This window comes from Xiphias gladius, chromosome 1 (genome assembly GCF_016859285.1).
Source record: "Xiphias gladius isolate SHS-SW01 ecotype Sanya breed wild chromosome 1, ASM1685928v1, whole genome shotgun sequence".
Classification (NCBI taxonomy): Eukaryota; Metazoa; Chordata; class Actinopteri; order Istiophoriformes; family Xiphiidae; genus Xiphias; species Xiphias gladius.
In genome coordinates, this window is record NC_053400.1 from 2,714,840 (window position 1) to 2,740,459 (window position 25,620).

A 25,620-nucleotide genomic window follows, 5' to 3' on the forward strand; every position below is an offset into this window, starting at 1 on the left:
TGATGTGCTGGTTGAGGTGGAGCTATTTTTTAACCTCTGGGGTCGTTTAAAAATCCCCGTTCATCACAGGCGTCACTTATTTTGAGTGATCAGACCTCCTCTCAGGGCTGTGCTTGACTGACATCTCTCTCACTTTCCTCTTAATTTGTTGAACCTGTGAGGGACGTTCACTTTTCTCATTCTCATAGGCACATGGAGTACAAAATTACACAGGAGTACTCGAGTAAATGTACTTGGTTACTGTCTACCACTTGCATTTTCACAATGCCTACACCACCGCTGAATAGTTAAAGCAGTTAATTGGTATTTATCAAGTTAATATGACAGAAATTTGAGGATATTTTGCTTTTCTCTGTTTTATATCATTATAAACCAAATGTGTTTAGGGTTCAGACCATTGGTCTGTAGCAGAAAACGGAAATACTCATGTAAAGAGTAAACATTTACATTTTAGAAGATGATGTGAAAGTTTATATTATATGTCATATGATTGTTGTGGATGGATTAATACACAGATATACAGAAATATATGGCTCAACCTGAAATTTTAGGGGAACATTACAGGAATGGTGCATGTTTTATATGTATAGTGCAATATAATATATGATATTGTGAGTTTGTGTGGGTGTATGTGTGTGCGTGTGTAATTCACTGAATAATCTTTGTCTTTCATGGAATCATGGATGAAAAAGTAATTATTGAATAAATGTGTTCCAAAATGTGATATTAGTCTCTTCCAAAATCATTTCAACACAAAAATAAATAAATTCAATAGTTTTTTTTTTTCAGAGGGAGATTATTTTTTTGTACACAAAGAATGATGAAGCTTAGGTATGTTGAATGGTAAAAAACCCCTCTTTTGTTCTTGATTGGAGGTTGTGATGAACACACTGTGAGTGAATGTGAGTGCGTTCAGTCTGACTTGCAGCTGCACAGGGCACAGTGCCATTGGGTGGAGTCGGCCAGAGAGGAAACAGCTCTACAGTTTGTGTCAGCTAGGCTGATCTCCGATCTCCGTGACCCAATGAACTCTGCCGGCCTTCACACACTGCTTGCTAACAGTGTCTCAGTAATCTAGCCACATGCAGACTGTGGGAAAATAATGGTCCATTAACAATAAATTCGGGATCATATCGGTAGAGTTACAGTAAGAATGTATTAGTCTAATACTGGCATTTATGTTATCATCCACTGCGCTTGCCTCTGAACATTACAGAGGCTCCTTCCTGACTCCAGGTAATGGTCATATTTCTATTATTATGATTTGTGACTATATTTGTATTTATATAAAAGAGAAAAATAGAACGATCTAACAGTTCAGCATAGAAATATCAGGAATTTGCAACACCTTAAAAGTTGTATTTAAAGGATATGTCTGATGATTTTTTTTCTTAGCAAATCCCATGTGCAAATCCAGACCAACAATGAACTGATGCTTCTAACAAGTATTGTCTGTATATCCCAACCCTGATACACAGTTTCATTTTCCTCTGTCTCATAAAGCTCCACTGTTGTCCAAACACTATTAAAAACTCATCAGTAGGCTACACTGTTGCACGTGGTGACATGTTCCTTTATTACCACGAACACACACACACACACACACACACACACTGTAGTTTATTTTGACTTAATTCCACATACAACATCCTGCTGCTGGAAAAACTCAGAGCACCAAAAGTTGATTAATCTGCCATTGAAAACAGTACACACCAAAATGCACTATTTCCTCCTAATAACTGAACCATCTCCTTCTCAACTAAACTATAATTTAGAGCCATTTTTAAAGATTTATGCCTTCAGTAGGGACTAATGGCCTTGGGGCTGAGACACACAAGACAGGGTAGGGAAGTCAGATAGATCTGAAAGATGTGATGGACTGCAAGGACTAAAACCTTGTTGGATATGATCCTCTCATGGGATTTGTTGACAGTATAAGTTCTCATTTACTTAAAAAAAAATCAGTATCCATCTTAAAAAGTCCTAAAAAGCAGAGTAAAGGGGATTTTACAATGTCAAACTAAGGGGGAACAATGAGGATTTTGTCCGGGGTGTTGAACAGTGGAAAATCTTTTTATCCTTGCAGAGAAAATCAGAGGGTCATGGGAATTTGACAAACCAACCTACATTTGTTTGGTAGATCAGTCATTAAACTCATCCAGGAAAGTTTTAAATGCTCTTCGTGGTATTCTGTGGGAGATGCTCTGAGGGTATGGGGTGTGGGAGTTCAATCAGTATACGATTGAGAGCCTGAACTGGGTTCACATTCTCTACACAGAGTCAAGCATGTTTAGAGTGGGCACTAGACTCAAACAAGTACAGGTACAAAGCCTTTAAAGCGCTTTCATCCATGGCATACTGTATGTGTGTAAACATACGTTAAACACCAAATGGATGGAAAATGTAAAAGAAAATGAGAGCAAAATGTATTAGAGACATTTTAATGTTTTAACAATAAATAAAAATCACCACTTAAGCGGAACGAGAGAGAAAAGGTTTAATAATTCTGGCTTTATTTTGAAATTGCCTCATATGGCGTGCGTGCCGCCGGTGGGCTTTTAACAGCTCTGACACGCCTCTCCTGTCTTGTGACCGGCGGACTCCACAGCCAATCCGAACACACCATCTGTAAACATGGTGTCCGACTTCAGGTGGAGATACGCGGTGCTCCTGCTCTGCACTTATTTGCTTTTTATTTTAGCAACTGACACGAAAGATAAGACCAAGAAAAAGAAAGATATCCGAGACTACAATGATGCAGATATGGCACGGCTCCTGGAACAATGGGAGGTACGTTAACGCGTAGGTTTTCATTCAGTACGCCTGCAGACATTAGCTACTAGCTTAGCCATTAGCTAAACTCGGAACTCGTAACGTTATCTATAGCTACAGTTAATCTGCCTTATTACTTTACTATTAATTTCTGCTCTTTGCTGTGATTTTGGTGGAAGAAGTATCCCCTATATAAGTTAACAAAGCAATACCACAAAGTAAAATACTGTCTTACAGTATTACAGTCTAATAGTCTTACATCCAAAATGTTACACAAGTAAAAGAACAGAATCACTGTCAGCAAAATGTCCTGTACTCAAGTGTCAAAAGAAGACTACTTGGGCAGGAAAAAGGCCTATGTAAGTGTTACATTATTGCACATTTCAATATTGGCTATTTATTACAGATTTATCAATGTGTTATCAGCATTTTTAAATATTTTTTTTCTATCCAACCACGTTTCTCAGTACTGAATTAACTTAAAAATTGTTCACACAGTCCGCACAGTAGCAGTCTATGTTGACAGAGCTGTAGAAAACGTTTTATTGATTTGACACAAAATGTATTCAGTGACTACATCTTTCAAACTCAAATCACCAGCAAAACCTTATTTTCACATACATTTACATACTATTTTTTCAAACACTTAAATTTTTAAGTTCAAATTTAACAAAACACATATTAAGTTAGAGATCAGTTTGCTACAAAGAGATAGAAAGACAAAAATAAACAAAGACCACCCCCCAACAACAGCTGATTTCCATTTTAATATTGTAACCTAAGCTACACAGTTGCATTACAATAGGACCTAAGATGCGATGTGGATTAGAACTTGTAGTCAAATGCAGAAGACAGGGTTGACTATACTGTTTTATAAGTGATTAAGTTGACTTGTAGGGAGACAAGTTCTATCAGAGTTCAGGTCAAATTAATCAAACTTGAGACATCTATGAAGTGTTTAGGTTGCAATAGTATACTTTGGAAGTGAGGTTAACTGTTGTGCAGGGCTGCATGTTGGTGAAGAGAAAACATGAACTCAGTATTGGGAATTGTGCGTAACCAGGTGTGTATATAAAATAAAAAAAACTGTACACTGTAACAAATAATTATAATGATCAGGTAAATGTAATCAAGTACAAAGTAGAATATTTGCCTCTAAAATGTAGTGGGGTTGAAGTATGGTAAAATGGAGATTGTATTCAAGTACAGTAAGCAGTAAATGTACCTCTGTACATTCTGCCATTGGATTGTATTTATGCAAAGCTGAAGATTGTTATATAATGCGGTAGAAAAGTTGCTGAGTGATGCAGTATTTCACGATGTCTCAGCTGTGGTAACTGTATTCCACAATATTTAGAATGGGGTTTGGCTCAGCATCTTATCCATATGAAGAGGGAGACAGTGGAACTCAGGCACTTAAGTATTATCCAGTGTTTCATCATGTCCTGGCCATTTTATCCTCTCATGACTCGATGTACAACATTTCTTCTTTTTGTTCCACAGGAGGATGATGACATTGAGGAAGGTGACCTCCCAGAGCACAAGAGGTCTCCTCCTCCCATTGATTTCAACAATGTGGACCCCTCTAAGCCAGAAGAGCTGCTCAAGATGTCCAAAAAGGGCAGGACTCTGATGGTTTTTGCTACAGTTTCAGGGGATCCCACTGAAAAAGAGACAGAGGAGATCACAGGCCTGTGGCAGGGCAGCCTCTTCAATGCCAACTTTGATGTTCAGAGGTACTTAATCAGTGCACTCATTTAACATTAACAAGAACTTTGTTTAAGTGCTTTTCAAGAGAGTAGATTTATTTCTTATTAACTTGGCCTGCAATTAATGGTTGTTGAAGTTTCTGTCAGGTGGACTAGCCAATTAACCAACTGACAATTTTAGTGCTGTTATCAACTATTAGAACTAAAAGTGGTTGTTATGCATGAGCAAAGCCCGATTAAGTTTTAGAGTCGTCTCCCTGTTTGTAGTGAAAAAATATTTGAAGCTTTGGAGCATTAAACACAGCGAGTACAGTGACATCTGGTGGTATGTAGAAAATATAATATCTGTTCAAGACTGGAGCAGAAGCACTGAGTATTTTTAGGTGACGTCATACTCTGGATTCAGTTCCATTAATGTCTAGACGTCAATTGTGTATATATCTATATCTATATTTATTTATATATATATATATAAACAAACAAACATATATATATATATATAAAAATATATATATATAAAACAATATGAAGAATATCGGCCGATATATCTATCTATTTATTTATTCCCTGAAGGCGGTATTGGCATTGACCCCAAAAATCCATTGTGGGCCGGGCTCTACTTTTTACTTGACTTTTGTTTCAACTAACTTGGCTGGTTTGGATAAGGTCCTGATTTTTTTTTTTTTTTTTTTTTTTTAATTTACTTTATTTTTTTTACACATGAAAATGTGAAAATGGAATTTGGGCCAGCAAACGTATGTAAAGAGTACTCAGCTAGCAAGACATCTGCATGCTGTCTGTGGCACACTGCAGGCAGCTGTCATAGTTAACCAACTTAACTGCTCCCCATCACTGCACCTCTAAAGAGCTGGCTCTTTAGAACTGCTTGGTCAGAGACTGATGGATTTTACTTTCCATTTGTTGTGTGTATTCTTTCTTTTTTCCCCCAAAGTTGAACTTTCTTGTTGGAACAGCTGATATCAGCACAGCCCATTGTTTTCTTTGCAGATGAAAAGATGTCTATCAGTGTGTTAAAATTAGACTGAATTTAATGGAATCCACTGATATAATTAAGAAACCAACTTTTTTTGCAAACAAAGGGTTCACACTCTTTATTGTTCTTTAAGCTACATTTATTTCTCATATTATAACAGTATGGTTGAGTCCTTGCACTATATCAGCCTCTTTATTTCAGGAAATTCAGCATCTTACAATTTCTTCTTAAAATTCCAACCAATACATTTACGTGAGATGTTTTTTGAAATTTGTACTTTTTATGGTGAAGATACAATTTATATACAACTGAAAAGGGAAAATCCTCCAGACCATTTCATCCCTTGTTTTCAAAATAATTCATCTTCTAAAAAATTGCACAAGCAGAGGCCAACTGTCAATCAGATACAGTTATCCTAACTTATGGAACTCTTATTCATTTGATTATAGCACATAAAAAGTTCTACATCCTAAGGCTTTTTCCACTCATCACTGCTCTCTCTTATTAGGTGTTATCAGGTTGAAACGTTCCCATTTTCAACATTCTATTGCAGATAACATCACAATATATCACATGTATTCTTCTCTCTTCTCATTCCAACATTGCATGTCACTGGAACATCATATATAGCTTAGTTTAGCAATTCATTTTTATTAATTATGCTGTCATACAGTCACTAAAAACAACAACAGTACATTAGAATGGAGGGTAGTCTATAGTAATGAACAGTACCTGGTGTGATCCACATGTCCTCCTGCAGGTTTGTGGTGGGTTCCAACAGGGTGATCTTCATGCTGCGGGATGGTAGTCTGGCCTGGGAGGTCAAAGACTTCCTTGTGGCCCAGGAGCGCTGCATTGACGTCACAGTGGAGGGACAGGTGTTCCCTGGGAAGGCTGCCAAGAAGGACAATTCCAAATATAACCAGCAGAATGAAGTCAATGCCAAGAAGAAGAGCAAAAAGAAGACAGAGAGCAAGAAACCCGACTTTGAGGGGAACAATGCCAGCAATCCGAAAAAGGAGCTGTGATGGAATAACACAGAGGGAGATGAGGAGTCACAGGTCCTTTCTCTTCTGGTCTAGGCATGCTTATTCTCAAGACCAAGATCTGTGAGCAGTTAACTTATGAGGGCCTACAGGACCATGTGAAGATGCAGTGTTTCAGAGTCGTTGGTATGAGTGAACTCCTGTAAATCCTGTTCATTACATTAACCTTGACTGCTGAGCTGGAATCATTACTCAGAGATTTATTGTCTTTTTTCCACCTCTCCCTCACTAGAACATGTTGCAGTGAACAGAGTGGTAACAAGCTCTTTAAAATCAGTTGTAACACCAGTGCTGACTAGTTTAGTTTTCTGTTGGATTATCATCAAATGAAAAACACTGCATGCACATCTTGTTTGAAAGGTACTCAAGGTAAGCATTATTAAACTTTTTTTTTTTCTGTGCCAAGAGCCATGTTAAGTAGAGGAAGTGATTTTCCTGGTAAAGACATGGTGTAATTCATCAGACCTTCCTGTCCAGGACTTTTAGACATTGGTCATGTCCAGCAGCACTTCAAGATTTGATACAAAAATAGCAACCACATTTTCTGTTTGATTTTTCACTAAATCTGAAAATAAACATTTTTTTATACAATCGAAGGAGCTATCTTTCCTTGCTGAGGTTTTAAGCATGTGTCTTCTGTAAGTCCGTTGGGAGGACATGGTAGCTCAGAATCTTGCTATATCTCACTGTGTAGTTAAGAGGTTGAATTTGCTGTAATGGCTGACATGCTGCATACAGTGTAGTCAGCTGAACATCATTTCCCTTCACTCCCCAGACTAAATCATCATATATTTACATGAGAGAAGCATGCAGATAGAATTGGACAATACAGACAAAATTGAATATGATGATGCACTGTGCAGTCAAAAGTGACTGCAGGCCAGCCTACATACTATTTGGGCCAGGGGCCTTGGTTACAATTAAGGGAAATCTTTTAGACAAAAGTTGGCAGCAGTTTAAGTTTGTCCCTTTCCTGTTTCAACATGACAGTGCCCCATTGCACACAGCTACATCCAGAAGAAATGTTTTTCCTAGTTTGGTCTGGATGTTTGGTGTTGACTGGTCTGCACAGAGCCCCGACCTCAACCCCATCCAAAACCTTTTGGATGAACTGGAGCTAAGACTGCAAGCCAGGGACTGGTTTCACCAAGCTTGCAACATACAATCTGCTTTTGTCAACATGAGATTATATCCTCCCACATTCATTTTAACAGGTTTTACTTACTAAACAAACATCATGAGCATGAACTTTATAGGACATACAAATGTATCTGAAACTTGTGAGTGACAGTCATTTGTGAAATGAAAAACTGCCACCATCTGCGATCTGCATATAAGTAGTGCTTGCAAATTGCTTTTGTGAAACTCACCCCAGACTTGATCACGAGTGAAATATTTGGGTGACCACATACTTTTGGCCATGTAGTATACTGTATAATTTACATGACTGGATAACCTGATGACGTTTTGAGTACGTATTTGGGTTTGTGTCTTCAGAAGATATGTGCACACAAGAAAAGTTCTGGAAATTATCATTAATAATATGGATGTGATGACCCATCACATAAAGACAACAGTTACTGTTTCGAAATTCGTATCAGTTAAGTGGCCTACAAAATTGGTCATAAAACCAGCATAGACATCATTTCAGCACTATTACATATGTTAGATATCCTAGGTGATGTCTTGTATAAAACTAGATTTCTTACACTGTATTACTATCTATTGCATCTCTACATGCAGCCATGACAGAGGGTGACCTTTTGCCCAGAATGAGTTACAGCAGATGAATTGAACTCCTAATACATCAAACACATAGCACTGTAATCTGAGGTTTGACCAATCTGAGGGCAGGGGAGCATCGTTTTGTGTGTAAGTCTGAAAACAGTTAATGTCCCCATGATAAACCAAACATGTGAAATGATTCCTGTTCCACAAAGGGGTATTTTAGACAAATGTGAGTGCTGGATAGTGGAAACATCTTGAGTCCTGCTGACTCATGGTCCCATATTGTGTGGCTCCGATTGAGGCAATTGACAGACATTTTTCAGTAAATATCATCATCTCAGGTATATTATTATAAATAATATTCAGTGCACATTGGTAACAACCAGAGAGACCAGTACAAACTACAGTTCATCGAGGGAGGAAATTCAGAGAGGATGGTGACAAGATATGAAGTCCCACATATTCACATGGCACTAGAGGGAATCATGAGGCAATTCTGTGCCAAGAGCCATGTTAAGTAGTGAAGAAAAAAATACTGTACGTGTCCCTGTAGTGGTATAAACCATGCATATTGCATTGTCTAATTCTTTCCTTCCTTTGCTGTCCATTACAGCATATCTTGATGTGTTATAACAGCTTTTGCGCATGCCTCCAAATTACTGTGTATGTGATGCATTGTGCAAAGGTCCATGGGGTGGGGTTGAGGGGTTGTGTTCAAATTTTTAGAACTTTGATCCAAGCAACCCTGACCACAGCCACTCGCTGTTGACCACTGTTTGAAGATGGATGAAAGATGAATTACTTGTTTTTCTGAATTTCCAGAACTGTACATGACAAATTGGTCTCATATCAGACAAGACAAAAAGATATTTGCTTGGCAAAATATCAGCATGCAGATGCTGCTGCCAGGTTTATTAGAAAAACATGGTAAGATGCTAAGTCACTGCAGCGAAAATGGTGCCGTTTAATACAGTGCCAATGGCAGTTCTAGAGTGGTATACACTGCGGCACAAAACCCTTGTTTTTCCGCTGTAATGTGAATATGCCTTTACTGCCACTTGTTAATCAGTGCATGTGCGTCCTTGTGCACAAGATGAACAAAAGGAGGGCCCACTTAGAAAAATAGTCTCATAGCGATACTAGAGGACAAGTATGTACTTGGCTCCAAAAACTTCAGAAACACATTATCTAATGATATAGTTACTCTAGATGGCTTTGCCCTGGCCTCCAGCACCACTGTAAGGAATCTCGGACTTCTCTTTGATCAGGATATGTTCTTAACTCCCACATAAAACAAACTTCAAGGACTGGCTTTTTTCACCTACGTAACATTGCAAAAATCAGGCACACCCTGTCTCAAAAACATGCAGAAAGACTAGTCCATGCTTTTGTTACTTCTAGGCTGGATTATTGTAAGTCCTTTATATTAGGCTGTCCCAACAAATCTTTAAATACTCTCCAGCTGATCCAGAATGCTGCAGCGTGAGTACTGACAGGAACTAGAAAAAGAGATCACATTTCTCATGTGTTACTTTATCTGCATTGGCTCCCTGTAAAATCCAGAATAGAATTTAAAATCCTCCTCCTCACCTACAAAGCCCTTACAGGTCAGGCACCATCATGTCTGAAAGAGCGGATAGCACCTTACTACCCCAGTAGAACACTGCACTCCCAGAACGCAGGCTTAATTGTGGTTCCTAGAGTCTGCAAAAGTAGAATGGGAGGCAGAGCCTTCAGTTATCAGGCTCCTCTACTGTGGAACCATCTTCCAGTTTTCGTCCCGGAGGCAGACACCCTCTCAATGTTTAAGAGTAGGCATAAAACCTTCCTTTTTGATAAAGCTTACACTTAGGGCTGGCTGAGGCTTGGCTTGAACCATCTCATAGTTATGCTGTTATCGGCCTGGACTGCCGGGGACTTCCCATGATGCACTGAGCTCCTCTCTCCTCCTCTTCCTCTCCATCTGAATGCATTCATATCCCATCAATGCTGATTACTAACTTGACTCCTTCTCTCTCCCGTAGTTTCGTTCTTTCTCGTCTCTCTCCTCTCTCTTCCTGTCACTTTCTGCAGGTATTTCTGCCTCTGGAGCTGCAGAGTCTGGATCTGTGACTGCAAACCACCTACTGCCCCCATGATCCTGCTCAACACCCACTGCTTCAATTACTATGATTATCATTACTATTATTATATTTAGTTTTATTACTATTACTATTCACCTTATTATTATAATTATTAGTTTTATTGTTAGTCTCATTATTGTTATATATCTTTATGTTGTACCTGTACTGTGCTATGTTCTCTTTCCACCCTCCTAACCCCCCCCCAACTCTCTCTCTCTTTGTCTCTCTCTCTCTCCTTCTCTCTCAACCCAGCCGGTCGGGACAGACCATGAGTCAGGCTCTGTTCAAGGTTTCTACCTGTTAAAAGGGAGTTTTTCCTTGCTGCTGTCACCAAGTGCTTGCTCATGGGGGAATGTTGGGTGTCTGTAAATATAACCATAAAGACTCCGGTCTAGACCTGCTCTGTATGAAAAGTGCCCTAGGATAACCACTGTTATGCATTGGCACTATATACATAAAATTGAATTGAATTGAAGTAAAACTTTGCACGTTTGAGGTTGGTGTCAAAATCCTCTAGATACAGCACCCAACAATACTCCTTTATGATCTATGTTGTTTTCTTCCTGTTTTTATCCTATTCTGTACATTTTGTTTTTTTCTCTCCCTCCTTCTTTTGCATGTTTTTTTGCCTATAATTTGTCGGTGCACTGAAAACTGAAAAAAGGAGACCCTGGTCATACTGATCGGGGACCACCTCGTGCTGCTGGGAGTATACATGATAGTGGAAACCACACTTTGTGTTTGAATGATTTGTGACTCAGATATCAGAATAATACACAGTATTTTAAAGACGATGCACGGTATGTTGCTCTGTTAGTCCTGGCAGGGACACAGTGACATTCGACAAAATGTTCATCATCATTTATTTCTGTACAAAACTCCTCAAGAAATTCAAAGTCATGGAGTTTCATCACTTTACAAGCCCAAGCCACATATACAACACATCCAATAGGTGTACAGTTAAAACAAGCCAACTATACCATATGAGTCATATGCATGTAAGCTGTGAGTGTCTGGTACAAATCTTTTAAAATGGAGCTATAATTGTTTCTTACATACAGTATACATACAGGACAGTAATAACATTACAACTCAAAAATGTCCCTTGTAGATTTGGATCAACTGTGTCTGTACAATAAATAAGTATAAAATATATCTCTTAGCAATCTGTGGATTTTTAAAAACACATTAAACATACAAAACACTAAATTACTGCTACAACCTCCGAAAAAAGACCAGCTATTTCGGCAAAGGGTGGGGAAATCTTTTTTCTTGCCAGATTGGAACAAAGGTTTTTCTGTCATATTGAAATGGGGAAATTGCACAGAAAAAAGAAACTCCCAAATTTAACATTCACAAGATAATTTAATCTTTTATATTGTTATGGGCTTCTTGCTGGTTTACTCCAAAAACACAGACAAATGGATCACAAACACTGATGTGAAAAAAACATGGGAGGAAAACATCACAATATCAAGTGAGCAAGTGCTTGGAATGAAACAGAGCAAGTCGTCAACTACAGGTCTGGATGCAAAACAAGGAATGCTTGTTTTTTTTGTTTTGTTTTTTTTTTCCCTCCTCCTCTTTTCTCTTTTCTCAGTTTAGCAGTAACAGTTTAGTCAAACAAACCAGGAGGGTAAAACCACTCAACTTCTACATCTGTCACGTCATGGAGACCTGCATGGGAAGGATGCTCGGTGATGCATGTATTATAAATGTGTTTGATTAGGTGACTCAAACTTTCTTAGTATTTTCTCCCTCTGTTCATTTAGAAGCTTTGTATTTGCATCATAAAGTGTCTGGCAACCATGGCTGACATTGTGGAGGTCCATTGGAGAATTGGCCAGGAGTTAGTAAAAATATCAAACACATAAATATTAAACAACCAGGCCAAAAATAAACTCTTGAAAAGGATTTCTGTTAAATGAGCAACATAAAAGTGAGTAATGTAGTATCTCAGTTTTCTTCCCAAATCTAGGTAACCAAGCCTCCTATGAACTACAATCAGACAACTCTTTGTAATAGAAACTTGTTTACTTTAAGTGTTTCAATCAGGAAGTAGTGAAAAAAAGAATCAGAGAAGGCTATTAGTTCAAATGAACTTTGGTGTATTTGACTGTTTGTTTAGACTGGTGTTCAGACCCGAGTGGCTGAGACTGCTTGACAAGGTGCGTCTCAGTCCAACTATTATGTCGAACTGCATTTCTTTTTAACTTATATAATGAATTGTCATGATCAAGAGTGTTGTTTGGAGAAAAACTGAATTTCATGATATAGAGGCATGATATAAGGCCTCTCACTCCTCCTACACAGGAGAAAGAAACCCAGAGTGAAAAAGATGCAAACCATCCGTTTGTAGTCCTTTTGTCTTAGCTTTGTGTCTCAGTAACATTTTGTAGGCCAACCAGAACTCTCAGAGACACAAAAATGAATCAGAGTAGTTGTTTGTAGTCATTTTGCATCTTATTGTGGTCCCTTGCATTTCTTTGTGGTGTATTTTGCATCTATTTGTAGTTGTTTTGCATCAATTTGTGTCTTTGTGCTCTTTTGCGTCTCCTTATGGTCATTTTGTTGTTATTTGATTGACTTCCCAACAAGAAATATTAGCGTAATATATTATAGTTAACTCCCACTTTATACTAAGGCTCTGGCCCTGGAGCCCCCCACCCCTGGCCTGTGCCTGGTATGGCCCTTCAGTAATCCATTCGATGACCATGATGTACCCCTTTTGTTAGCAAAATAGTTTTGTACCTGATCTCTCTTTAGTTTCCAAGCATATATATTGAAGAGTAATCCAACTAAAAAACACTGGCACTGAATATTTTGCAGATTTGTTGATTATAATGTAATCTGGGTGGTATCATTTTTTCCTCACAATGTTTACTGCTAATACAAAATATTTGCATATGATTGTCATTGGTAGGTGGTTAGATTCATTTGTAACTCGCTGTCTATGAGCCTCTGCATATATCCGTTAAAGACTTTGCAACTGATTGGACAACATACCCAAAACTGTTTCAATATCTCACTGGGTAACCAAGCAGGAGGTCCTTGGTGTCTGAAGCAGTCACAAATATAACAAATTTTATATGCCCAGGAAGTGGAAGGAACTTGTGCTTGTGTGTTACGCACAGCGGGGGTGAGGTGGGGGGCACACCAAGATATTCAACCGGTTTTAGTACCATCCAGCTGGCAATGGGCCAAACACTTGGGCCTCCCTTGTGACTGGTTAGCCCACATAATTGAAACCCCGTCTTGTCTTATCATGTTGAGCTAAACCATGCCCAATAGGTGAAGGCCCAGGTGCTCCCTTATGAGCTTCACCTGGTTTCAGAAGGGTGACCTGGTTTCTATATTCCAGATCAAGTTGCTCTGTTTGTTACTGGCTGGTTTATATGGGATCTGTAACAGATCCAGAACATGCTGGAAGGTGTATATATCCCATCTGTCTTGGGAAGACGTCGAGATTACCAGAAGAGATGGAGGATGTGGCTGGAGAGAAGGACATCTGGGCAACTTTGCTCATCCTGCTACCAACATGATCCTGTCCAGAACATGACAGATGGAATATATGGACTACCCAATCAAGCTAGTAAAAGACCTGACAAAAAATATTTTGTGACTTTAGAATTCCAAGACTTCCAAAAGATCCGATTTCAAAAAATTTTCTGTCCTGGTGAAGCAGCTCCTACCTATGTGGTCACTCTGTCTCTTATTTAGCAACTAAACCCCTACTCTCCCTGTATGTGTTTGGAATGGAAAACACCCACGGGTGAGAGAAGATCTCCTCTTAATTCCTGTGTTCGTAACAGGTGATGCAGCTGCTTCATTGACATTGGGGCAGGGGAGACATGAAGCAGGCTCTGAAGGCATCAGTGTGCTTAGAAGAGTGCTTGTCGGGTTGTCAAACAGTGTTTTGAAACCTCCTGCCCCCACCCCTTGCAAGGTTACCACAGTTATTGACCAGGTGTGTGGAGGTGAGAAAGTAGGTTGGGTTTGAACTCTTTCTCTCAAGCTGTCTTTCCTCACTTATCTTCTTCCATCATTTTTTTTTGTCAGCAGACAAATGCAACATCATAAATTCCTTTAGTTAAAGTGTGCATCATAATTCCCATTGGAAGAATTATTGCACCTTGATCACCTCCATGATGAAAGGCTTTTTGCTGCACAATTAAAATCGCCATTCAGAACAGCTACAAACACTTTTGCCTTTAGATGTGGTCCGACGACATTTACAAACTAGTCCACATTAAATTAATGTTCCCTCCTGGTCAGGAGCCTTGCTGGGTCACAGGGAAAACCAGAGGCAAAATAGATTCAGTCTCCCTTGATCCTCAGCTGGAAAAGTGATACTTACTTTGCACTATTGTGTTAAAGAGGGCCCTTTAACTCAAGACGTGACAATTTTTGTAACTTGACTTGAATTACCTTTTGTCATTTTTGTAACACCCAAACTGAAAATCCCTCAGTCAAAGTAATTTGCGTGTGGAGGTGTGAAAGTATTCACAGTTTGAACTTCTCTTTCAAACTCTCTTTTTTCAGTCTTTACACAATTCTGTCCCTTTTTGTGTATCCAAATGAGTTCAATACCATGAATGTGTTCAAGGAGAGACTGACCAAAAATGTGTGACGTTATCCCTATTTGCGCGATTATCACATCTTGCCTTACCTGCCATCAAGCTTTACTATTCATTTTGCCTTTGATGTGTTTGGATGAACTAGTTCATTCCAAGCATAGCCCAACCTTAACAGCATTGTTCATCAGTATAATCTTGCTGTATATGTCCGAGTGCAGGGGTAAACCAACAGTGAAATCTGTTCAAGGACACGCTATGTGCAAATTATTCAAGATTGAGCTTTGTTAAGCCACAGTTTCTGTGCTAAAGCTCTACAAGATTTTGCTTGAGAAGAGTCAGTTAAGTTTTTTGGCTTTTTCAGAATAATTTAGCAAACAGGCCAATGTTAATGTTAGCATGAAACTAAGAAAAAAAAGAAAATGGATGTTTATACAGCATAACAGTTATGGTTAGCTGATCAAATCCTATGGTTACTTTAGCTGGCAAGCTAACGTTATGTAAACATAACAACAATGTGTTCAGTCAGAAACATAACCAATATCAGTCATGTCTATTAATGTCCTTGGAGACAACTGGATTTCTGCAAACACCATTGGTTGTTCTGAGCCATTGTTGCTAAAGAGCTTAAGACCTCCAATATGGCTGCCACAGGGTGTGTTGTCACTTTAAAGTGCTCTACTGATGGTGAGTGTCTTACACAGTTACAGTTCATTATGGGCAGTGCTGGCTCTGGGAAATGGTCTTCCCCTTTTCAACACACCAAATCAGATCAGATACTATTTTTTCTGATCACCAAACCTGGAAAAAAACACAGCTTGATCCTGGACCAATGGCTTGGAGCAACTGACTCTTCAGTGCTGGCAGTGTGTGTGTATGTGTAAGTTTGTGTCGTGCATGTGTATTTTTGGGGGCTATGTGTGTCAGTATCTGAGGGGTACACAGTCTCTTGACTGCCCACTCTGCCTGCCACTTATAGTTTAATCTTGTGCACCACAGGGACAGGCAAGACCTGATGGATCTTGGCTCGGTCGGTGTCCACCACCAGATGGACCCAGTCAGGGTGGAAGGTGCCCTTGAACCCCACAAATGCCAGTTTATCTGCAGGGAAGCCAAATGACATTAAAGTAAGATAAATAATCTGAGCATCACGTTGTTTTTCAGCAATTCCCTGCCTCACATTCACTTCTAAACAGCACAGGGGTACCATGTAGTGTTGCTCCAATTCTGAACAGAAGCCTCTGGTTCTAGACTGGAAGTAGGGGGCTGCAGTCCATAATGCATGTTATTGTCTTTGTATCACATCATGTACACCATACAGGCTGATAACTGCAAAAAATGTTGTTTCTTTTTCTATAGTTTTACAATTTAAACTTTCATTACAATATGTGACTCAGGTACAGTCATTTTGCTACATTTTGATAAGGTACTATCATCAGTTACTACAGTTCTACTGGTGGCCTGAATGGAAACATTTGGAGTTCAGTAACTTCCTCAAGGCCAGGAACAGCATAACTCATTCACTCTTTGCACCTGAATGTTTATAACAGGTGCTGAGATCTGAAATGGAAAATTGTCAGTCACAATCATGATAGATGGAAAGCGCATTTTTTCACACACCTTCCTGGCAAAATGTTCACAGATGGACATCCATCTGTCTCAAAATATGGGCAAATAAAAGCAAAACTATCTGCATGGCAATATCCCCTACAGGTAAAAATGTAACCCTTTAGACTTATCTAAAGGGTATATAAAATATTAAAAGTCTTTACTTTTGACCATATACAAATTAATGGCCATTTCCTTTAATAGAAATCCGTAGCTGCAACCAGATTATTGTATGTTGTGTTCTGTTTTGTTGTCCATTCGACTACTTGATTCTATTACTTAATTATTACGTAATTAAACAAAGACAGATTGGGCAGCCAGATTGGGATGCTTTAATTTTTCCATGTCCCAATAAAAGAGATTTAACATTTTACATTAAAGACCATTGGTCATTTTAACAAGAAAGAACTATTTAGCTCAGTTCAATCCAGTTATGAATCGTATGTTTGTACATGATGTACATCATGATTCATGGAACAACATTGACACAGATATTATTAACAGACAAAATGTCTCTAAAATTGTTCTTGATAAATCTTTTGTGAAACTTGATGACAAAATAATAATCCTTAGACATTTTCACATTGTGACCTGTGAAAAATGCAACCAATGACACAACAGTGCCAACTACTGCATTTTTGCTGAAAACCATAAATGTTTTATCCAATGCATTTGAGATACAATATACTCATGCTAAAATGCTCCATTTATCTCAATGGACATTGGTACAGATATGGTTAGTTACCTTTCAATTTGATGCTTTTGTCTGCTCCAAGTCTATCCAGGACTTTAGTCCAGGATCCTCTGGTAACCAGACGGCCCTTAGATGTCATGAGAATGATGGAACTAGATAAAGAGTGAGAGACAGCACATCATTTTAGTATCACATTTAGTAGCTGAATGTGTCTTTTAACTCTAGCATGTGTATTGTAGTGGAGCATAAGAAACCATTATTTCTTATAAAAGTAACTTGAAATTATCATGAATTTGGCTTCTTGTAACACAACCTTTGCAGCAATGCGATAAAATTTCCTGGAAGGCTTGCGCATATTCAAAAAAAAAAAGGAAAGAAGTTGCCAAAATATGGTGGAAAATCGTCATGAAGAATCTTAAACAGACTGGTAGGAAAAAAAGATTTTTGGTGTAACTGAATTAGACAGCAGAGGAGCAGCTTTTTACCCGTCTCGCAGTCCACTGACGTAGTTGTCTATCTGTGCAGGGATGCCCTGTAGGATAGAGTTCCTGAAGCCTTTGCTCTCCACCACCTTCCCATCATTCCCGTCAATTACTGTCAGCTGCACCCCATCTTCTGCTTGGTACAACTTCCTTCCGTTCACCTGTCAAGACAGAGTTAGCCAATCACACTACAGGTCTGAAAGCACTTCACACAAGTAATATCACTAAGTCAGCGGAACTGACATCATATAACACAGATCACTGTCAGTGTCGAATACACATGTCAGAAATAATAATAACTTTTATAGTAAAGATTAAAAAAAACTGAGATACAAAGTGCTTTATGAAAATGGAAGATAGTATAGGTTAAATTGCTACTGAAAGAATACAAAACAATATCATCAACAAATCAACCAGTAAAATAGTTATAAGTAAGGATTAAGTGTGAGCGGGAAGAAGAAGCAAGTCTAAGAAGGGTGGCCCTCTTTTGAAATCTCTTGGTGCAGATGCCACTACCAGGTGCCTTTTTTTTTAAAGGAGAATGATGGCTAAGCTATCATCTCTGATGGAGAACATGTCCCACACCATGCAGGATATTCTAACAGCACTGGGGTGCTCCTTCAGTGACAGGCTACTTCAACTGCGGTGTGTGAAGGAGAGATACTGCAGGTCCTTCCTTCCTGCTGCTGTCTGACATTACAATCAGCAATGCTCCCAATAGACCACTCACACCAAAACTGACAAATCCACTCGTGCAACATCAATGTAAACTATGTGACTTCAACCATTGAATCTGTTTACTCCTTAATTTTACTTATTTTTAACTTATTTTACTTATTTTGTATTTATTTTAGTTATTTTGTCAATTACTTTTGTTTACTCGTTTTTATTTTTGATTTTTACTGATGTTCTTGCTATTATCCCCATTGCTGCTGTAACACTGCAAATTTACCCGCTGTGGGATTAATAAAAGGATTACCTTATCTGATGTAGATAGCTTTAATTTCTAAGTTTGTGAGTGGGACTAAAAGTGAAGGACTTTTACCAATATCTTATACTTTTAGCAGTTGACTAACTGTATTCTGGTTCAAGTTTATAATGAACTGTAGTAATCCATGCATGGAGCAATCAAACCTTTTTCTGTTCAGTAAACCATAACCAGTGGCCTAAATCTAAGCTGTTCAACCAAAGTGACAGTAACAGTACACCTATTATACTGTCTGTATGAGACAAAGGATACCTCAGTAAAGGCAAAGTCCTCCTTGATGTGGAAGAAGCGAGTGTTGTAGGACTCCAGTTTGACCTCCACGAAGTGTCCTGGTGAGTGCTGGGAAGAAGTAAGCAAAGGAACAGAGCTGCAATTAATACACACAAGAATTTTACAATTAATTTTCACTCACTGCAAGAACAGAGCTAAACAAATGATATGAGATCATCACAGCTGAAAATGTCACTTTAAAATAAGACAGAGATTACATTTCTAATGCTTGCTGTGGGGAAAATTGAGATACAACAAAAGGAAAACTTAACAGGATAAAGCCAGGGAGAAGTAGAATGTATTAAATAAGGATACAGCAAATAGGAATTCATTTCTTAAAAACAGGGTATATGCCTACAATGTCTGAAATATGAGTTAAAGAATTATACAGGCTGTGCAAAATAAAAGCAGCAGTTTGTAGAGATAAAGAGATATGAAAAACATGCCTTATGAAACACACTTGTAAATTTTTTGCAGTATGAATGTATTTATAGACCTTTTACTCCTTGAGAAACAATGTGGACAAGAACATTAAATGATTTAAATTTGTATATTTAGAATTTTAGTAATTGATTGACTTATTTAATATTTTTAGTCTCTGTGCTATTTAAGTTTTTTTTTTACACTGGTACATCATTATTTGTTCTTGCATTTCTTGCTCAGATTTTTCAGAGACTCTTTGTACTGTTGTTTGTCTTGTAGACCTTTTTCACAGACATTTTGAAATGTCAGATAGAAAATCACAGGTGTGACAAATTACATTTACTTACTGTAAATGAAACAGAGCCGCCAGTAATGTTATTAATGTCACCTGTGTCATATCTGTCATGACAAGTCAAAATGTTTGCTGTCTGTGACTGTGTCCGAAATTCTTCCCTTTTCACCGTACTTTAAAGAGTGTATTTTAAGATTTTAATGATCACCAATTTTATTATAATTTTTATTTCTATATTGTGCTGAATTAAATTTAACAGTAATAAAATAATTTTACAGCAGACTCAAGTGTATCTCAAAAAGTGTTTAAAACTTGATCATTAAGATCTACTTTTTTAAGGGGTCTCCTGAATGAGAAGGCTCGAGGTACAGGACTATATTTTTTGTTTTTCTCCATGTAGCCACTGACATAAAAAGTTTGGTCCGCCCTGTTTTAGATCATGTGAATGTCACTTAATATGGCATCATGGATTCCCCTGATGGGCAGCCCCTGATGGGGCTTGTTAGACCACTATTGGACTGCACTGCCAGTGTGCTGGAACAAAAAGGTATACACACACACACACACACACACACCACCACCACCACCACCACCACCACCCACTACCACTACCTCTCACCAGCTTGGCATTAGGTATCTTTCTGGGCATGGGAACATCCACAACAGGCAGCTCAGCGTGTCTGGGGTAGGCCTGGGCCATGCAGTTACTGGGTGGACTGCCATTAGGGATGATGGCTGTGATCTTCACCCGCTCACAGCCCTTGACAGAGCAGAAGGCAAACTGCTCCCTGTCGTTGTGAGCCTTTGCCTTCAGGAACAGCAGGCTGTAATCCACACAGTAAAGCTTTAGACATCCTAAATTTCCTCCGATACTTTGCAACCACAGAGAAAATTACATTGTGAAATGCATTTTTATCTTTGCTAACATATGAAATTACTGTACTGAGGACATAGACGACATATAGTCATTTAATCTAACTGCTGACACGAGAAGTCAGATGAGCAATCAGAGGATCAGCCAGGTTGAAAACAAACCTCCAAACTTAGGCAAGTTTATCTTGAGGAGAAAACAAAGCTGAACAGCAAAATTATTATCAAAACTGTTCTAATGTAAATATCCATCGCAGCTTACTGACTCACTTCCTGCTCCCTTGCTACTTGGGCCAGTTTTAATTTCTGTAGTTTTGCACACACTGTTTACAAGTGTGCTCACTTTCAGTTTTGACCTCCCATTTAAGTAGCTTAGCAGTTTGGCTTAAAGGCTATTTAAGCTGACAGTGTCATTGACTGACCCAGTGTCTTCCTCCCAGTAGTAGTATCCTCTGGCCAGGTGGGAGTGGTTGATCTTCTCCCTCTGTGTCGTCCTCATGAAGACGCTGGTCTTGCGGGTCTGTTTGGTCAGGCGGTTGTGGATATCGGAGATGATGGTGAAAGTGGTGCTTTGTGGGTAGCAGAGGCCCACGTCGATCCAGTCATTTCTGACACACATGAAGCAGAGCGACAAAAATACAGTACCCATTTTATTTCACAGCAAAACCCGTTCTCAGATCCAAAATACATAGTAACAACGCACATAAGACTATTTAAGGTGAATATCACATCAACTGTGAACAGAGCTGAACAAATTAGTTGATTAATCAATAAAAAAGTAACTGTCAACAATTTTGATAAATTAATTACTGTAAGCCATTTATGAAAGAACAATGGAAAAATACACCCTGGTTTTAGATTCTACTGTGTGAGGATTTGTAGATCTTTATATCATTCTAAACTGAACATCTTTTGGGTTTTCTACTGGTAGATGGACAAAACAAGACATTGGAAGACTCTGGGATGATATGATACAGTGCATACAAAGTTTAAACACTGCTGTTTGCTGTGTTTTCAGCACTAATTAAAACATTTGGTTTCAAAATAAGCTGAATCAGGAAAAATAGAAAAGTTCAAAACGAACAAAAGTCCACAAGACAGCAAATTTAAAAGATTATGGCCTAACTAGCAAAACTTAAAATCAGCAGGACGTATCTTCATTTTAATATATCACACTGAACAAAGCAAGATAGAATGACTCATTAAGCCATGATCAGTTGGTATACCCTTAAAATACAGAGAGAAGCTGTCTTCTTAAGACAAAAATAAACAATTCATATTCCAGCTCTTTCTTCAGAGAATCAGTCTCACTTGCTGTATTCCTTCTTGAACTGTAGATGGGGCCATTAGTGTATGCATCATCAATGGAAAAATACTGTTAATCTCAGGGTGGACTCAGGCCATGGGGAATAGCTGAGATGCTTGAAATGACAACCAGCCTTCATGCAGTTTAAAAAGATTAAGGCAACACTGTTAACACTATTTGAAGGGAGGAGCACAAGGTGAGGCTCCCCCCGTTTCTGTGGTGAGTCCTGGTAAATAACAGGAGGGAGAAGAATGAGCTGATGGCCTCCATCAGAACACTTGGCTCATCTGAGTGGCCTGAGGAGCAGCCCTGCCATTTACAGAGGGCCTTTAAGGAGGGATCAGTGTTGAAACTAAAATTCATTTGATCAACCAACTTCCTATGTCATCTTCCACAACACTTTCATATGTTTAGTTGTATACTGTATGCGTTGCCTCTTTCTAGATTCATCAAAACGCTTCAAACAAAGTGCTTGTAAGAGTCTGAAACACCCTCCTCCTCAACTTTCCATCGTCCGAATTCTGGAACCAACAGTTATGTCCACTGTGCGCAGTGACTGACCAAGTGAAAAGTGTGAGAGTAAGCAAGGTTTGAACTTCTCTCTCAAGCTCTCTTTTTTCATTCTCCATATAACTACTCCAAGCACTTTTCGTTTGTAAGACAGAGTAAGAAAGGAGTAGACACTATGTACGCCGATATCTGACTATCCGTTGTACGAGTCATCGTATTTTGTCCCTCTTGATGTCAGCAAGCTTTTTTGCTCCGCCCTCAAGTGTGGTCATATAGAACAGGTTAAATACTTCTGAACACTTAAGACAAAGTAATTTGTTTGAAGCATACTGAACCCTTTAGGGTCAATCATATCTATCTAATGTTTGAGAGGAATCCACCCAAACCCACTTTTACAAACCCTTCCACACGTTAAAAGAGTACTCCACCTATTTAGCATTGCACTCCTATAACATTGTTGGAGTCACGATGGACAGTTAAGTCTCAAAATCAATGCAGCAGAATAATAGGCATCTTTTTTTTTCTCCATGCATTCGTCTTCTGCCTACATTGCCCACAGTCGAATTCAGTCGCAGAGTGTACTATGCCGGCTAATGTAGCCTAAAGCAGAGATGAGAAGCGGGCTACAGAGGTCACTTGTTTTGAACTGAACAGCCCAACTTGTAGACTTCAGCCCAAGCTGACACCGCCTCATGTTAAATAACTCCAGAAAATGTATCAAATTTCACAAAGCTCTCTCCTGTGTCACATAATGCTTGATACAAGTTTTTTCACTCATGTAGTAGTACCCGCGAACGCCTATAAATAAACTTATATATGTAAGATCGGTGGATTTCCCCTTTTAAGGTTCCAGCATCCTTCAAAGAACTAGATTATATGATGTGTTGTCTGACCACATCTAAACACGAAAGTGCTTGGCTCTGTCCTAAATGGTCCTTCTGGAAGGTGGGGTGAAAAGCCTGTCATCATGGCTACCCCCTGGCTACGATCCCACTGCCTCTCTGATCTCTATCCAAGAATTCTGTGTCTACTGCATGTCTTTGTAGGCAGATGTAATTGATCATACAAATGGGATTAATGGCACACACTGTCAAAACAGTCTCTCCTCAAAGGCATATAAGTTGTTGCTCTCAGTTGTACACATGAAAAGTTACAGAAGTGGGTGTCTGAAGAATGAAAAAGCCAGAGCCCCCTGGATTGTCAGGTTTGGAAAGTTGCTCGACAATCTGAGCAGTATTCCTGAAGCACATTGTGTATTTCAAGACTTTGGTTCAGCCTAAAGAGAGAATCCGCAAAAAGGGGAAGATTGGGGTGATGTATGACAAGCAGATGTGGTGCTTGACAAACAAATGTGACAGCGAAGGGGAACACTACATCAGTGAAAAAGCAAGGACCCTGGGCAAGAGACTGAATGAACACTGGAAGCATCATCTGTCCGTGAACACCAAACCAAAACTAGCATCCACTGGGGAGAGGTCAGAGGTCGTCCACCAGGAATTTGTGTGTGTTTAACATATATTATCCTTCTCTCTTACATCATATCTACACAGGAGACATAACGTGAGCAATACATTAACAAAGGAGCAGCAGCTTCACCGGCTCGTGTGCGTTGACACAGGATGTGTTCAAGCATAGAGTTGTAGGTTACTTACATTGAAGCATTTTAATAGACATGCAGCTGATGCACAACTGGAAAATGCGGCTGAAATGCTCTGTGGTAGACGGACTGTTAGACCCGTACTGAGTTAAAGTAGACATCATGTGCGACAAATTTTGACAGCGCATTTAAAATAAGTTTGTAAATGGCCAAAATACATCCCACAACCCCCTACTCCACTCCCAAATCTTCTTGTATTTATTCCTGTCAAACAGAAAATAAAATTCAAGTCTATGTAATCTTAAATAAGTACAGAGTCCTGAAAGATGATATTTTCATATACATCTTGTGTGAGGACCTCATATACACAAATTATTATATTTTGCACACAAATTACTAATTTGTGCAAGTTATTATCTTGTGTGCAACACATAATAACTTGTGTGATCATGAAATCGATCTTATTTTCTTAAGTTATTATCTTGTGTACAATGATAATACGTTGTGTTCACTAGAAATGATCCTGAGCACAAAAGTGCTCAATGGATCACAATTACGTGCAAAATTATTATCTTGTATGCACAAGTAATAATATAGATAACTTGTGGTTGCAACATATGGAGCTTGTACGCGCATATTATGGTCTTGTTTCCACAAGTTATTATCTTCTACTTAGGGGGCACTGTAGTTCTGCAAGGTGTTCCTACCTGTAATTTACTCTCTCTAAAATCTGGATTGATGATATGAGCACCGGCCCAGATTTTTTATTTTTTTTACATTACATTGTTGGAACATCATTCTAGCTGCTTTGATATACTCAAAAAACTGTGGTAATTTTGTCAGAAATCTGAAAATGTGGTTACTTGAGAAACAACAATGGCAGTATGATATTTAATAGTATTTTTATTCTGCTCTGTCCAACATCAAGTGTATTTAAAGTTTACCTGCCATATGTGATTTCTTATGTTGACTGTATCACGTTCATACTCTACTTTTTGTCTCAAGCGCGTGTGTGTGTGTTATGCGCTTTTAGTATTTGTTTGAATGCCTTCGCACGACGTAGTCTTATCTATTATGTAAAGTTATGATTGTTATATGCGTTTGAATGTGTCTCTTCCATAATCTGCCCAGAGACTGTAAATTAAAAATGATCCATTTGGCTGAGTCTGACACATTTACATCACACTGGTGATTAATGTGTGCTGGATTGTCACATGGTTTGTCCAAACAATCCAACCAGTACCTGCTGTAAACATACATCTGTGAAGGTGGTTGTTTGCAGTAATTGTGTGTTGTGTGCTGTTACGGGTGCGGCTCATGTGTCCACTGACTTGTTGAAGTTGATGAGCCAGATGGTGACCTCAGCAGGCGCCGCCTGGTCCCAGTGTATGGTGTAGCCTTTGGCCAGTGTAATGACTGGCTGGAATTGCTGATAGTGTTTTCTCTTCCCTAGCGCGCCCTCTAGTGTCAGGGGCCGATCGGGGTACTCGTCCCTCACTACGTGCATGTTCAGGTTAGCAGGGTTACGTGTCTGGACGTAGATCTGAAGAGAACACAACCATAGAGTTAGAGGGCCTGCTGTGGGCCAAGCACCTCATGTTTACCATCCCTGGTACCTGTTATTTTATCTATTT

General features: G+C 38.9%; 2 protein-coding genes across 3 annotated transcripts in view; one reads left to right on the plus strand and one right to left on the minus strand.

Annotated features, from left to right (window-relative positions):
* The first annotated feature begins 2,577 nt into the window (after positions 1–2,577).
* mesd (mesoderm development LRP chaperone) lies at positions 2,578–7,114 on the plus strand. Its single transcript, XM_040121199.1, has 3 exons — positions 2,578–2,790; positions 4,276–4,508; positions 6,236–7,114. Exons 1-3 carry the CDS (start codon positions 2,635–2,637, stop codon positions 6,501–6,503), a joined length of 657 nt encoding a protein of 218 aa, XP_039977133.1. The 5' UTR covers positions 2,578–2,634; the 3' UTR covers positions 6,504–7,114.
* Positions 7,115–11,152: 4,038 nt separating this feature from the next.
* The window catches only part of LOC120788575 (cell migration inducing hyaluronidase 1), a 174,579-nt gene continuing 160,111 nt past the window's right edge, over positions 11,153–25,620 (minus strand). For both annotated transcript variants that reach the window (XM_040124443.1, XM_040124452.1), the window contains 7 exons: positions 25,318–25,529; positions 20,996–21,181; positions 20,323–20,527; positions 18,971–19,057; positions 17,734–17,891; positions 17,300–17,400; positions 11,153–16,047 (listed from right to left, as the gene is read on the minus strand). In XM_040124443.1, the coding sequence (XP_039980377.1) occupies positions 15,920–16,047; positions 17,300–17,400; positions 17,734–17,891; positions 18,971–19,057; positions 20,323–20,527; positions 20,996–21,181; positions 25,318–25,529 (1,077 nt within the window). In that variant the 3' untranslated portion in view covers positions 11,153–15,919. The remainder of the gene's footprint in view (positions 16,048–17,299; positions 17,401–17,733; positions 17,892–18,970; positions 19,058–20,322; positions 20,528–20,995; positions 21,182–25,317; positions 25,530–25,620) is intronic.

Bases quoted from the DNA above. Each gene is read 5' to 3' on its own strand.
- mesd (XM_040121199.1), top strand. From the start codon at position 2,635: ATGGTGTCCGACTTCAGGTGGAGATACGCGGTGCTCCTGCTCTGCACT. The intron at 2,791-4,275 runs GTACGTTAACGC...TTTGTTCCACAG, and splicing joins GGCTCCTGGAACAATGGGAG to GAGGATGATGACATTGAGGA. The intron at 4,509-6,235 runs GTACTTAATCAG...GTCCTCCTGCAG, and splicing joins GCCAACTTTGATGTTCAGAG to GTTTGTGGTGGGTTCCAACA.